Source organism: Capsicum annuum, chromosome 12 (genome assembly GCF_002878395.1).
Source record: "Capsicum annuum cultivar UCD-10X-F1 chromosome 12, UCD10Xv1.1, whole genome shotgun sequence".
In the NCBI taxonomy this organism is placed as follows: domain Eukaryota; kingdom Viridiplantae; phylum Streptophyta; class Magnoliopsida; order Solanales; family Solanaceae; genus Capsicum; species Capsicum annuum.
The window spans coordinates 159528174-159544881 of record NC_061122.1 but is presented as its reverse complement, the minus strand read 5'-3'; the positions used below and the strand labels follow the sequence as shown (position 1 = coordinate 159544881).

At 35.6% G+C, this 16708-nt stretch overlaps 1 protein-coding gene across 1 annotated transcript in view; it reads left to right on the top strand.

The window, feature by feature from the left end:
- The window catches only part of LOC107872190 (GDSL esterase/lipase LTL1-like), a 57093-nt gene that overhangs the window by 11383 nt on the left and 29002 nt on the right, over window positions 1-16708 (top strand). Inside the window, exon 4 of the mRNA XM_047401664.1 lies at window positions 15038-15266. Within this exon, the coding sequence (XP_047257620.1) occupies window positions 15038-15266 (229 nt within the window). The remainder of the gene's footprint in view (window positions 1-15037; window positions 15267-16708) is intronic.

The window sequence follows — 16708 nt, the reverse complement described above, 5'->3', positions numbered from 1 at the left end:
AATATATTCGAAAGAATCATATCTCCTTGTATACTTAGAACCTATTTGTGCAACACCACTTGAGTTGGAGTGGAGTGTGTCATAAGAGTATCTTGAAATGCAAGTTCTTCCACCCGACTTCGATCCCAAACTTGGATGGAGGAAGGTGAAATACGTTAAGGGTGTGTTGGAGCTTTCAAGGTACAAGAAAAGAAACAAGTGCTCTAAGTGCAAAAGGCTGGGACATAAGAGAACAACATGCAGCCATAACGTAGGATAATATGATTGGCATTGTATTGAATGCTTTTGTTTGTTCAAATGCACTGGACAGTATGTAATGTGTATTCTGTTTTGAAAACCACTAAACTGTAGTTAAAATCAACTTTTTTTGTTATGCATTATCGATTCATGTTCATATATTATATACTACGTACTAAATAGATTCTAGACTTAAATAATCAATAAGACTCATAATATATAATATATCTGTGTTTGGAATACTAAGTAAATTTTCAGTATGTAGTGTATAATAAACCTACCTGGTTGTCTATTGAGCAAACCCTTTTATTCATACAATGTTGAATTAGAAATAATTACGACGCATTGAAATGGGTGGCAATTCAAAAACTGGCTTTTCAAGTTTTGAAATCGACTATACACATTACACATCGACTAGACTCAAAATATATAATATACATTGATGCATTGTCTAGGGGGTATAGTGTAAAATACATAGTCTATCATCGATCAGTCATGTATTCTATTACAAAAACCCTATTCGTCATACACTTAACCTTTCAATGTAATTATTACACTTCATTAAATGATAGTATTTTAAATGCCTCGACTGCCACAATCGCCACGACTTTTCGTTTCTTATTCTCACATGCCTTCTCCCTTTCAATCAACACGTGTAAAGCTTCTATTGGTCAATTTTCTCATGTTCTGGTCTATTTAAAGAGACCATGGTCGATTTTGAACACAATTTCAGAAGAAAAAAGACTTAAGGGAGAAGAAGATGGCTAGAAGGACGCACCCACTATGGCCATTGCACAGAATGTCAACAATAAACAACATAGAGTTGCTAAGGCTTCGGAGTGACCTGGATTTTATTTTTGAGGGTCTTACCATCGATCAACGACGGTTGGATAGAGAGCTTCGCCGGATGGCTCATTTTCTTCGGGCCATAGCCGAAAGGCTCAACCTGGACCCCCATGAACTCATCACCCCCCCTTCGTCCCCCTAGTGTAGTGTTGTTTTTTTTTGTTTTGTTTGTAGTCATTGCTTAATGAAGATTTCATGGTAGTATTATGTAAATAAAAGCTTTCATTGTTAGTGTTTCTTCATTAGTCCCTGTTTTAAGATTTGCAAACTTTATTTACACTCTGAGTACAGCAGGAATAAATAATCAACTACGAAAAATACACATTCTATAATCGACTGTGTCATGAGTGAATTATAGAATGAAATCAGTGTTCATGATCCTGTATATTGAGAGATTATCGACTTATAAACGAGTCTATTATTAACCATATGATCAACTTATTGAATATATTGACGACTTAAAATAATAGGAAAAAAAATTAAATAAAATAAAATTAGAGTATGTCAATTAATACCATTAAAACATTGTAAAGAAATTTTGATGCATCAATTGTGACTCCTAATCACTTTTGAACGTGATCAAGTGTTATCTTAGACATGGCTTAGTCGTAGATCATTGAGATGACATAAAAAGGAGAAGAAATAAAATAAAATAAAATAAAATAAATATTAATCATCCAAGCACTAATAAACGATCACTTTTCATGACAAGAGATGAGACTTGTGTGATGACCATAAGGATGAGTGGTGGTTGTTACTTGTGAGTGTTCAATGGACAAGTAGTGTATGAGAACAAGGAGTCCTTCTCAACAGAGACGCTTGTTCTAGGTAATTGGTTGTTACTACCATTGCCCTCCCCTATACCTATTTGATAGAGTTTCTAATTGATTTGTAATCATATATTATGATATTTAGTCATTTTACATTGCGTGAGTGATGTTAATTTATTTTATTTTATTTTATTTCTCCCTTTTTTTAATCTCACCTCCTTTGAAAATAGACTTGTTATGATATCTTGAGTATATTATAGATAAATAGCTTTATCTATACCAGACTTTATTATTAGTCATGTACCGACCAAAGAAGTCTATTTTCAAAAGATGTGAGATTAAAAAGGGGAGAAATAAAATAAAATAAAATAAATTAACATCACTCACGCAATGTAAAATGACTAAATATCATAATATAAGATTACAAATCAATTGGACACTCGATCAAATAGGTATAGGGGAGGGAAATGGTAGTAACAACCAATTACCTAGAACAAACATCTCTGTTGAGAAGGACTTCTTGTTCTCATACACTACTTATCCATTGAACACTCACAAGTAACAATCACCGTTCATCCTTATGGTCATCACACAAGTCTAATCTCTTGTCATGATAAGTGGTCGTTTATTAGTGCTTGGATGATTAATATTTATTTTATTTTATTTTATTTTATTTCTTCTCCTTTTTATGTCATCTCAATGATCTACGACTACGCCGTGTCTAAGATAACACTTGATCACGTCCAAAAGTCATTGGGAGTCACAATTGATGCATTAAAATTTCTTTACAATATTTTAATGGTGTTAATTGACATACTATAATTTTATTTTATTTAATTTCTCCTTTTTTCCATTATGTTAAGCCGTCCATATATTCAGCAAGTTGATCATAGACAGTATAAAAGGTCTATAATCAACCGTAGTGTTAATTGATAATATTCTAATACACAGGATAATCAACACTGACATCAGTATATAAGTCGTAAGTCACCCAGTCGATAATAGAAGACATATACATTCGTTAGAGAACCTTTGAAGTAAAAGATAATCCATTTAAATTTTCTCCAACAGTACAATTCTTACGGGTAGAATTTTCCAATAGTTAGATTTTGATAGCCTTATTATATTAATTAAAGGGACCCTTTTGGACTCCTCCATGTTTATTTATTCATGACTTTAAAGTTTTGCATCAACAATAACAATGTCGCATCATCTCAAACTTCCAAAAGTTCTTATATTTGCCGTTGTGGTAATTCTACGGTGTTGAAAACATCACGCATCGAGAGAAATCCGGGGAGAAAATTCTACAGTTGTGCGATTGGAAGTTTTTTTTTTGTTTAAATAAAAATTTATTTGTGTTCACCTCATAATTCAATTTACTAATTTATCCTCTTTATTTTAGAATAATGGTGAATGCTCTTATTTCAAGTGGATTTCCTCCGATTCTGAGGTGTCAAAATTTTAAGGCATTGCAAAGTTTGAAATGTTTGAAAGGCTTAGAGATTCTGAATAAAATAGGGATCTTCCAATGACATTATATAGAGAATCGGAACACAAGATTGATAACTTAAAGGGATTGTTAAAAGATGTCTAAATTGAGAGGGATCAACTTAAGCATAAGTTGACTATGGCTGAAGAAAAAGAAAAGGGCATGAAATTTATGGTCTATGGTTTACTATTAGTTTTAACTTTTTGGTAAGGTGTAATGGGGATGTAGTGGGATTGAATGTATTTTGAATGTTTTATTAATCGACTACTTGTTACTTATATTATAAATGGTTTACCTTTTTCATTCATCGACTACACATCGCTCTACTGTATATGCTTTACCTTTTAATCAGAGTCTATAATCAATGATGATAATTCATGTAAAATCAATGATACGTTGATTATATAAATTAAAAATGGTTATCATAAACTATAAAAGGCAGTTTAGAAAACAAAATTGTTCAGTTCTATGCACCCAGAGCTGAAAGTTAGAAGTTAACATTATCTAGTCAAATAAAAATAATCATCAGCCACATATAAAAATTTAACAATTGTCTAAAGATTCAATATTTTCAGTTTCCACCATCATCTTGTCGATTTCCTGACTAACTTCATTAAGAAATTCATCCAAGTTTGGAAATTCATTCTCGTTATCCTTCTCCGCGATGCCTTTTTTTTTCTGGTGCATCACTTTTTCCTTCTTCTTTATGTTGTTCTTTCTCTACTTCTTGTGTATTCTTCTCTTCTATTTTCTCTCCATCTCCTTCTTTATTTTCTTCTTCACAACCATTTTTTTCATTTTTATCATCTTCATCTTGTCCGTCTCGTCATGATTCTCCTTCTCTACACCAGCTGATCCATCAGCTTTGTTTTCTTCTTCACAAACAACTTCTTAATTTTTTTCTTCTTCTTTATCTTCATCGCTTTTATCTAGATTTTCCTTCTCTATAACAGCTGCAACCTTGGGGATCATCTCCTCATCAGCATTGATGGAGGCATGTTCCAAAGCTGTTACCTTAAGGAGGGCTTCTTTGATGCCGCTGTCATTGCGGCCAGCCCTCACCGCTGAATGCCAACTTTTCACCTTCACACCTAAATTTTCAAGTATTTACCAGTTATAATAAACTAAGATATCGATTGATGAGGAATGTTACAGATTCTATTATTATAAGTAAAAAGGATTATATAAAATATACATCTTCTATAATATATAGAACAAATATTACCTTCAGCTTCATCTCTCTTCTTTTGCCTCTCCTTTTCTACTTTCCTCAGTCTCTCTTCTTTTATGAAATCACTGATGTCCTTGATTGACTCCTCCAGCCTAAACACGCGCTCTTTTAATTTTTCAATCATCGATGTCTTTTCTGATGCTCTCGACTTACTTGTCCCCGCACCCCGAGTGACATGCTTTGAAATAGCATTTCCACCTAAATCCTAATCATCATCCCCATCCTCACCATCCTTCGATAAGGTGATAACAGTTACACCCTACAGACAGGCTTTCAAGCTATTGATGAATGCGTCGTTCGATTTGTCTATAAATGCTTTAAACTTTTTCATATAGTGCTGCTTCATTTCACAGACTATGGGGATAAGGTATGGGTGCACTCTCTATAGATAAATAGGAAAATGTAATTGATTAGAAATACAATATTGGAAAAATTATTTATCGGAAGAAATGTTTCATACCTTTGTGCTCTATCCATTCAAATATGGATCACCTTCTATTAGCTTATTGCATTTTAAGGTGTGCCATCTGAGCAATCGGGGAATGGGCAGCAGGTCTTCAGTTGATTTACCATTTCCCCTTCTAAGCGTGAGAAAGGCTTTGTATATCCAAATCTGTGATCAAAAGAATAAACAAAAACATAAAACTGAGAGTAAGTATATTATAGACACCATAGATGAATTACAGTATATAATAAACTACTTCAATGGTTTATAATCAAATACCATCAATTCCCAGGGAAATCCATAGAGCGCGTACGATGAAACGACCTTTGTCTCAAATATCTTCTTCTGTCTGCTGAAGTCTATCCGCTTCTTTAGATAGTCTAGAGTCAAAGTGTAATACCCCGATCGTTTCTTAAGCCTAAATCCGTCTTTTGAGTGGATATGTATGACTTTCAAAGTTATTAATGTTTAAACCATGTTTTATTTCTCTAATTTCTAATTTTTGTCATGTATATCATTTAATAAGCTTTCCATCTATACCAATTTCATCAAAATCCGACATCGGATGAGTAAGTTATGACCGTTTTACTCAACGGTATCGGATTGCCCAGGTTTGACGGTCGACCTGGTGGACCATCAGGTCCCTGATGGACCGAAAAGTGCCCCATCAATCCAAGACAATGACTTATTTTTAGGCTTGGTGGACCGTCAAAAAGTTGAAGGACCGTCAAAGGGTCTGTCAGGTCGAGACAAAATGTCTCATTTCTGGCTCTCGAGTGATGGACGACTTGGTGGACCGTCAGTTTCCTGACGGACCATCACTTTGACCATAACGTCGACGTAGAATGTTTCAATTTTTGTACTCGAGTTAAGGACAATCTGGTGGACCGTCAGGAGACTTGACGGACCTTCAGATTGACCGTCACAGGCCCCGATTAGCAAATTTCAGCATTTTCAAAAAAGGTCATTTTGGTCATTTCCTCCCCATGTGGTCTTATATATATATCAAAGTTGAGAAGAGCCACTCATTTCCTTCTCCTTTCTCTTTCAATCTTCCAAGAATCTCCTAAAAACTAGGGTTTCTACAAGATCCAAAATCTAAATCCTCTTCCAAGAAATTCAAAGAAACTTCCATGACTTTCTCCAAGTTGTTCAACAACTAAGTTTCCCAAGTCAAAGGTATCAAGAATCTTGGTCTAAAAGTGTGATAAGAGTTCCAAACAATTTTCTGCATCTTCAAATCAAAATCCAATGTATGTGGGGTTTGAACAAGAACACTCTTTTCGTTCTTGTGCCTAAAAACTTACTTTCTATTATTGATTTACATGATTCTGTAATTGGGTTTACACCCAAATTTCATTATTTATGATTTATGATATTGAGTTGAATAAGTTTGATATTTATGATTATTTTATCATCATGTTTCTTAAATTGCGAACTTATTCCATGAGTTGTATATTTTCATTACGTATTGATGATTTTTAAGAGATTTAAGACAAGTGTTATGAGTTATGCCTTTCCATGAGAAATTTTACTATTTAATATATATCTATATTTGATATTGAAAGTCAAGAATGAGTCCTATGATGTTTCCTTGAAGCTTTGATATTTGAAATGATTTGATAAGCAAATGTACTTGATGTTGGGAAAGATTGTGTTGAGTTAAGTCGGGTTAGGAATCCACAAGATGTTTATGATTTATAAATGAGATATATATTTATTTCTTGGTCTTTATAATAGACCCATGAGTTGATATTGATTAAGATGGATTTCCTAATGCATTCTGAGCTGAGTCAGGGAGGAGTATTTAGCACCGAGCGAGAAATGTGGTATTTTCCCGAAACTACATGCCACCATAGGATTGATGTTGATAATTTTAGGCCAGAGGCCGAGTATGGGATTGTGATAGCGAGATTGAGGTTCTACTCCCTGGAAAGAGTACAACACCCCTGCCAATGTGGGGTTCTCTCCTTAGGAGGGCAAAATGTTGGACTCTATGCGGCTTACATGGTGTAGTTATGTCGATTATAAGAAACTTCCACATCCATAATGATCTAAGTACTATGAGTTACCAAGTCACTCTAAGTCATGAGTCAAAGAGTTTGAGTTGGGTTAAATGATTTACGAGATTTATGAAGCATATGTTATTACTGATGACTTTCGAAAATGATGTTTTAGATAATTCAAGCGAAGAGAGTTGTTATTGTTAGCATGTATGATTTTCTTATACATTTATGATATTATTTAAAATGATGCATCCACCCCCACACACTCAGTATATTCCCAAGTACTGATTCCCATACTCTTTTGTATTCTATATTTTCTCGTGATATAGGTTCAGGTGCTCAGTCTCAGCCGTCAAAGTAATCTACGAGTACCTTTATCTACATTCCTGTAGTTGGTGAGTCCTCATGGTTCGAGGAACTATGTTCATGATTTTTGTCTTGCTAATTGATGGTTGTTTATTTTTCCGTTCAGTATGAGCCAGTTGGGGATCTGTCCCAATAGATCTTCAGTCTTATGTAGTAGAGGCTTATTCAGACTAGAGTACCAGTTTGTATAGAACGTTCGTATTTTGATTGTACACGACAGTATTATTTCATATCTCAGTATGTTTATGTCATGATTATTCTTCCCTACTTTATGATGATTTATGTCGTAGAGAGTTCTGAAAGTAATGACAGGCTTACAGGGTTAGCTTGAGGCCACGTGTGGCCTTGAGCATCATGTGATGTCTCGGGATGGGTTATCGGGGCGTTACACAAGGAAAATGACTCCTTACCCCTAGGGTATTTCTCAAATAAACCCAAGTTATCCACCATCTTGATGGTGTCTATGTCCACGATTTTTGACAAGTCCCGTGCAAGCAATATGTAGTGCATGAACGAAACCAAGCTTGTCCAGCCTCCCACCTCTAATAAGCTTCAACAATCTCCTTACATTTACACTCCTCTTTTTCACAATCTTTTTGAAAAAAGCTTCACCCTCCTCTATTGCTTTGACATATCTTGAATCATGGGGATAACACGCACAATTTAAACTAGTTATTAGCGCAAACTCTTTCAGGCCAAACCATGCAGGCCTGTTATTGATGTTGAACAACATTTCATGCAGCTTATTGTCCGGTTCAACTCGGCGCAGAAGTGTATAGTGGACAAGTTATCTGTTAAACTTCATATGTTCTAGTAGGTCCCATAAACCACCAAAATAGGAATTCTTAAACCTAGAATTTAGACGTTGATCAACCATGACTTGTTTGAATTTATTAAACATCTTCAAACGGGACTTAAAGGATATCTTATCCAAAAATGATCCGACATCATCCAGGACTGTGGTGAGGTCGTACCTCTCAGCCAAAACAAACTTTGCACAGTGGGTCAAGATTAATGCTTCCTCGTCTATCCTAGCCTCGAGAGGGTCTATTTTCTCTAGCTCATCTCGAACTGAAGCTTCAACTACTTCCTCGCTGCAATTTTTATTCTCCAATTGATCGACTGCTCATTTTTTTCTTTCCTCAGACCTATCACCTTCTGCAGCCTTGCGTTTGTTACCTTTAGCCATTTGTTATGATCTATAAACAAAAACTACCATTTTTCAGCCATAACAACAACTACAATACCTAATCGACCTAGTAATCAATTAACATGGCAGCAGCTGCAGCACCAAAAATTCTAATTTGCAGAATAAGTTTCTTCGAAAACAACTCCATCACCCATAAGAACGTGCATCTAAATCACCATTACATTGAACAAAAAAAGGAAGGAACCTAAATTTTAAGCACGCAAATCAAGAAAAATTCGCAAAACAAAAATCAATGCAGTATTTGAGAAAAGTTAAAATCCAATGAGAACAATGCACAAACAAATCAAATACCAACTTAAAAACACAAATTATAAGAAAAATCAATCCCTATTTTTTCAAAAAAATTTCAATTAACAACAGATACAATACCTAATCGACCTAGCAGTCTATTAATATGCCAGCAGTTGCAGCACCAACTCAATGCAGTAGTTGCGAAAAAAATTCAATTTACAGCACATTTTTATCATGCAAATCGACAAAAAGTGGCAAAAAATCTCAATGCAATCGTCGAGGAAAGTTAAAATTCAACACAAACAATGCACAAACAAACCGAATACCAACTTAAAAACACAAATTATAAGTAAAATCAAGCCCCATTTTCTTAAAAAAAATTCAACTTTTTGGGTCTAATTATCAAATACGCAGCGAAGAAATCCCCAACATGAACATGCTTCTACAACACCCTTACATTGGAGAAAAGTTTTAACAAAAATCACATATCTTGCCACATTCCGATGAAATTAGTAAAGAAATTTCAACATGCGATCGCAAAGGATAATTGATACACACCAATTATCTGTAAAAAAATAAGTAAATACCAACTAAAAACAACCACTTTCACTAAAATCAAGCCCCATTTTAAAAAAAAATAATTTATTTAAACTCCAACGACTTCACCCGCCACAAATGAGTATGGAAAAAAATGAAAAAAAATCCCATCAATATGGAGCACAAATTAACCGGAACAATAATATAGTTTACCTGAAGTTGAAGATCGAAGTTGGAGCTGATTTACACGAGCTCAAAATTGAAAATGATGGAAAGAGAGAAGAAGCGATTTTGGTAAAGAAAGTGAAGATGAGAGAATTTTTTTTTTGTATTTAATGGAAGAGTAGGGTTAAATATGTACTTAATAAATACATAAGGGGTTCCAAAAGATTTTAAAAATACATAAGGAGTGCCAAAATATTTTTTATTTTAAACTTAAGCCCATGGCCCACCAAACCCAAAAAAATTAGGATTTGCCAAAATGAGTGTCCATTTATTAAAATAAATTTTCAAAGTAGACCAACAACTAAATCTTCTCCAGTTTGTATGTGCCTTAAAGGCTATAGATCTGAACTCATATTTTTCATTCTTGCTTCCTATTGTTATTTAACTCCATTAATTTGGAATAAACTACAAGTAATTTAATTTGTTGCTTGTTTTGTTCCTATTAGTGCAACATTTAATTCGTGTTTCTACACTAGGTTTTTACATATGATATCTGTCTTAACTTGTAGTCTCTTTTCTTCTCTTACAAGTAGTTGGTTTGGTCTCGTTCGAAAAATTCAAAATTACCTCGGATTTTTTTCCATTTTACCTAAAATTAATTTTGGAAGATTTCTATGATCTCTTAGTCTCGTTCAACTACCTAGCTAACCCTACTTTTGTTGTACCAGGAAAGTTGTCCCATTATCTAATTCTTATTTCACGTTAAAACTTAAATGATGGGTTCTTAAATTATTGGATATATGCACATACTACTTGAAAGATTTACTCATGTCTACTACTCCCTCCGTTCCAAATTACCCATCTCAAATTTTTTAATTTGATTTCTCATTTTACTTGTCCTTTTTCATTAATCAAGAAGAGAAAAAAGATTTATTTCATGTTTTACCCTTTGCATTAATTACTTTTCTTCAAATTAAAATGTAAACATCATTTAATAGGGGTACTATGGTAAACTAGGCATGTTATTAATTATTTTTCTTAATCAATGTTCCACTGCCCTAACTCCTCCGCCACCGCAGCTGTTCTCCATCGGTAGCTTTTCACGGCACTAAAGTGAGTTTACTGTAGAAAACGATGGCTATTTTTGCCATCATCCATTTCAATCGTCTGAATGAACTCCACTGACGACATCAACGTATTTCATATAGTAGCAGTAGTTGACACTAAAGTAACCATATTGTCGCCATTCTGTCGTCACTGCTATCGCCGGTGGGATTAGGGTTTTTGTCGGTTCGACTCCAGCACGGCATTAGTATGTCCAAATTTTGGCAATACATAGGAGACATCGCGGCGATATTTAGGCGACACACCGGTGGCATTATTTTGATGACTCTATTCTGGCGACCTATTTCAACATCAAATTACCAAAACCCATCATATCATGCAAGAAGAGAGGACTTGGAATACACGAGTATCCCGGTGACTTCTAAACTTTGATATTTAGTTCCTTCTTTCAGTATAGCTTTGTCGTATTTTTTTGTTTCTTGTGATTTGGTTGTTACTGGTTATGTTGTTCTTGGTTAATTATCTTATTTGTGGGTGATGATTTACTTGTTTCTTTTGGTATTTGATAACAGTGTTACTTGTTTATTCTACTTGCTTGATTACTGTTACTTGATTTACTAGCATATCTACTTATTGTGGCAGTATAATTTCCGTTATTGATTGTTGGTTATCAAAACTTGCGTTGTATTATTGGTTTTATTTCTTTCCATATATTATTGGTTTTCCTTAGCCCATTTGTTATCCCTTTTCATTTTTTTCATCTTTCTTCCCCTATTTACGTAGTGCCTATAATTAGTGGTGGGAGACTAGGGTCATATCATAGGTTGAGGTTGGGGTTAGGTGGTATTAGGTCTGGGTTGGGGCTAGGAACGAGTCTAGGGTTAGGGGCAATGGGTAGTAAGGCTAAGTGGGATAAAGAAGGGTCTAGGTTGGGAGTTGGGTCTTGGAACATAGGAACTTTACAGGATAAGTCTATAGAGTTGGTAAAGATTCTTAGAAAGAGGAGGGTTAGTATAGCGTGTGTCCAGGAAATTAAGTGGGTAGGCACTAAGGCGAAGATATGGATGGATATAAGTTATGGTATTCGGGTAGTGTGCGACGTAGAAATGATGTAGGCATCTTAGTAGATGAAGAACTTAGGGAGCAGGTGGTAGAGGTTAAAAGAGTTAGTGATAGGTTGATGTCTATTAAGTTGGTCATTAGAGGGTCTACGGTGAACGTTATTAGTGCCTACACCCCACAAGTAGGTTTGGACAAAGAGAAGAAGGACTTTTTGAAGGTTTTAGATGAGATGGTGAGTAGCATCCCAAGCATTGAGAGAATTGTAGTGGGAGGGTATTTCAATGGGCATATGGGGTCTTTGTCGAGAAGTTATGATGATGTGCATAGTGGTTTCAATTTTAGGGAGCGGAATGAAGGAGGGGCTTCTCTTTTGGATTTTTCTAGGGTTTTTGGTTATCGATAGCAAATTTGAGCTTTCCAAAGAACGAAGATCACCTTATCACATTTCATAGTTTAGTGGCCAAGACTTAGATAGACTTTTTACTCCTTAGGAAGAATGATAGAGCGCTATGTAAAGACTGTAAAGTAATATCTAGTGAAAATCTTTTGACTCAGGATAGGTTATTGGTGATGGACTTGGTTATCAATAAGGACAAAAAGAAAAGGAGTATGGAGGCTCGGCCCAGGATTAAGTGGGGTAGTTTGACTTTAGCTAGTGCTTTGGAAATAGGGGAGAAGTTGAAGAGTAAGGGGCTTGGAAGAGTAAAGGAGATATGGATAGTATGTGGGAAATGATTGTCAGTTGTATTAGAGAGACTTCTAAAGAGGTGTTGGGTGTCTCAAGAGGTCGATTTGGCAAGTATCAAGGAGACTAGTGGTAGAACGAAGAGGTTAAGAGAAAAGTGGAGTCTAAGAAGGCGGCTTATGCTAAGTTGGTGGAGAGCAAGGATGATGAGGAAAGACAGACGAATAAGGAGGAGTATAAGGTTTCTAGAAGATATGCCAAAGTAGCAGTTACGAAGGCTAAAACAACAGCTTTTGAGAGATTATATACGGCGTTAGAGAAGAAAAAAGGAGATAGAAGTTATATAGTCTTTCCAAGTCTAGGGAGCGAAGGGTTCATAGCCTTGACCAAGTGAAGTGCATCAAGGGAGAGGATGGTACAATGTTGGTTGAGGATGCCCTTATTAGGAAGAGGTGGCAGTCCTACTTTTATAAACTTTTGAACGCCGAGGGGGACAAAGATTTTGTGTTGGGAGACTTGAAGAAATATGATGAGTGTCACAATTATGGTTATTATAGGTGTATCGATATTGAGAAGGTCAAGGGGCTATTCACAAGATGCGTCGGGGTAGGACGACGGGGCTAGACGAGATTTCAGTAGATTTTTGGAAGGGCGGTAGTGGAGCAGGTTTAGAGTGGTTAACAAGGTTGTTTAACATTATTTTTAGGATGGCAAAGATGCTGGAACCATGGAGATGGAGTACGATGGTTCCTTTATATAAAATAAAAGAGATATTCAGAGTTGCAACAACTATAGAGTCATTAAGTTGTTGTCATAATATGAAGGTTTAGGAAAGGGTGGTAGAGTTGAGGATGAAAAGGATCGTGAGTATCTCTGAGAATCAGTTTGGTTTCATGTCAGGTCACTCGACCACTGAGGCTATTCACCTCGTGAGGAGATTAGTGTAGTTTCGGGAGAGGAAGAAAGACTTGCACATGGTGTTTAATGATCTAGAGAAAGCGTAGGATAGAGTTCTGAGAGAGATTCTGTGGAGGTGCTTAGAGGCTAGAGGGGTTTCCAATTCTGACAAGGTTGCACCAGGGATCAACTATTAGCCCATTTTTATTTGCCTTGATGATGGATGTTTTGACGCGACATATTCAAGGGCAGGTGCCTTGGTGTATGTTATTTGCAGATGATGTGGTACTGATTAATGAGACTCGGAGAGGAGTTAATAATAAGTTATAGATTTGGAGATAAACACTTGAGTTTAAAGGATTTTGGTTGAGCAGAACCAAGATGGAGTACCTGAGTATAAGTTTAGTGAGGTGTCGCAGGAGGATGGAGTAGTGGTGAAACTGTACTCGCAGGTCATTTAGGAGAGAGAGAGTTTTAAGTATTTGGGGTCTATGATTTAGGGAAATGGCGAGATTGACGAGGATGTGATGCATCATATTGGGGCAGGATGGTTGAAATAGAGGATCTCTTCGGGAGTCTTATGTGATAAAAAGGTTCCCCCGAAGCTTAAAGGTATGTTCTACAGAGTGGTAGTCTAATCGGCTATGTTGTATGGAGTGGAATATTGGCCAGTTAAGAACTCTCACATCCAAAAGTTGAAGGTGGAGGAGATATGAATGCTGTGATGAATGTGTGGACATACTAGAAAAAATAGGGTGAGGAATAAGATTATTCGAGAGAAGGTGGGAGTTGCGTCGGTGGAGGATAAGATATAAGAAGTAAGGTTACGTTGGTTTGGGCATGTGATGAGGAGGGGCTGAGATGCTCCAGTGCAGAGGTGTGAGACACTAGCTATGAATGGTGTTAGGCGGGGTAGAGGTAGTTCAAAGAAATATTAGAGAGAGGTGATTAGGCATGATATGGAGTAGTTACAACTTATGGAGGACATGGTGCTTGATAGGAAGGTGTGGAGGATGCGGATTAGGGTAGAGGGTTAGGGGATGGGAGTGTGCCGGTAACGTTAAGGAAGCGTTCTTTTGTTTCTGTGGTTTTTTATTTGTGGTGTTGTGTGATGTCTATGATTTAGGTTAGATAATTCTTATTTTTATTTTGTGGTGGTAGTATTATCTTGTTGCTAGCGGTGTTAGTTTATTTTGCACTTATTTTTTGTGTTTGTTATACTATTATCGATTCTAAGCTGGGGGTCTATCGGAAATAGCCTCTCTACTTCACCTGAGGTAGTGGTATGGTCTGTGTACACTCTACCCCTCCCCAAAACCCCACTATGTGGGAATACACTTGGTATGTTATTGTTGTTGTTGTAATGTGCCATCTCAATTTGGGATGGGCAATTTGGGACGGAGGGAGTACTATATATAAATATTATTTTTATTTATTGTCAATAAAATGAGAACATTCTATTTAAAGCTCTAAGTCATTTAATATGTCAAAAAATATTAGAAAGCACTAATACTAAACTTCCACAGATTTCTTAAAGTATTAAGTGATAGAATTTGCATGCTAAGTTTGGGTAAAACTTAAATGCACCCAGTGTATACACCAAGCCAATACATACATGCTATGTGTTTGAATTTAAAGTTTATGCTACTTAATCATGATTAATCAATATGTATTTTACTTAATTTAGTTACATAACCATGGTAAAGAACATTAGTTTGGGTTATACACCGGGTGCATGTAAGTTTTTACCTGTTAAGGTATACATAATTAAATTGGATTGTATGACATATTTTAGTTTAATATAATCAGAATTGGGAAACAATTGGAGTGCTTTGAACAATATCAAAGAAGGGTAAGTGGCCTAATTGGAGCAGAACAAACAAAGCAGCTAGTGAACAACGCCCTTGTCCTCATCACCCTTGTTGGCAATGACTTTGTTAATAACTACTATTTGGTCCTATTCTCCTCAAGATCTCGCCAATTTGCTCTCCCAGATTATGCTCGTTATCTCATCTCCGATTACAGTAAGTATTACTGGTAATCTGATCAAACCCCTCTCCATCTTACAAGTTCAACAGACTCCCGTGAATATTTATTTGATAAACATTGATTGACTACCTGATAAACTGATAACTAACTTAAAATCTCATGTTAAAATCTAGTAGCAGTAGAAATCTTTTATTGAATTAGTTAAGGTTAAAATGAAGTTATATTTTTAGGATGTTACAGTAGCATTCCGCAACAGTAGTATTTGTTATATTCCTTCTACGGGTACACAGAATCTGTATAGTAGAAAGAATAACTTCAACTAAAGTTCAAGTATATAAACAAGAACACAATGAAGTATATAAAATACCCTCAACACAAGATCAAAATAACCTTTCCAAGATGTGTATTTTATTTTTCAAAAAATAGATGAAACAGAAATGAATAAGACCAAATCGTACGAATTCACAGACTTTCCTTAAGGAATAATTCCCCTCACTATACCCGAGGTTATGGAATCTTCCTTCCAGGATAAAATGGTCTTCAATCCGACTGTAATGGTACCTCAAATAGGCGAATTCTTCGAATGCGCATAACGTTTTGATTGATCACACAAAATATTTGTAAAGAAAGGAAAAGATTTTTTGTTCTGAAAATTTCATATCAAAACCTGGGAAGGAAAGCAGGTTATATAGCCTAGCAGATGTCTCTTCGAAAAGGCGGAATTGGTTCACTTAAATGGTGTGATGTTTCTAAAAATGCATGTCTGCAGCATTTTTGCTGAAGCAGTATACCATTTCACCAAATAGTGCACCTGTTTGAAATAGTGCATCACTTTATTGAGGAATTAAATCTATTCAATCAAAACAAAAATAGTATATCAGTTCAGTGCATGCATTAGTTCAGTCGAAAAGAAACAGTACATCAGTTCAGAAACAGCGCATTAGTTCAGTCGAAACAGTGCATCAGTTTTGTTGAAACATTGCATTTGTTACTATTACTACATGTATATAAATGGAGTATTGATCAAATTTCATCAAATAAAGTTTGTCCAAAAAGATAGATCTCATCGATCGGTCATTTGATAAATTCAAATCCAAATTCAAATCCAAATTCGAAGCCGAAGCCGAGCGAGCGACGACGACAGCATGAGGTATCTCTTATTTCTTGCCTCACTTATCATGTGGAGTAAGTATTCATCATTATAAACACTAAAAAGTTTCCTTCTCCCAACAATGTGGGAGAATTAGTGAACTTTTCAATTTTGAGAGTACACTTTCCAAATTGGAGTTTCCTCTTCTCCACCATTTTTTCTCCATTTTCCATTCATATTTCTATGAACCCAATAATCCCCCACATTAATGAGGAATGACTATTTTTCGTAAAACTTTTATGGATAAGTATATGATCATCAAGAAAAGACTAATTACATCTGGATAAGTGGGTTTCCCTTTGAACTTTCCATAGTAAACATGCATCG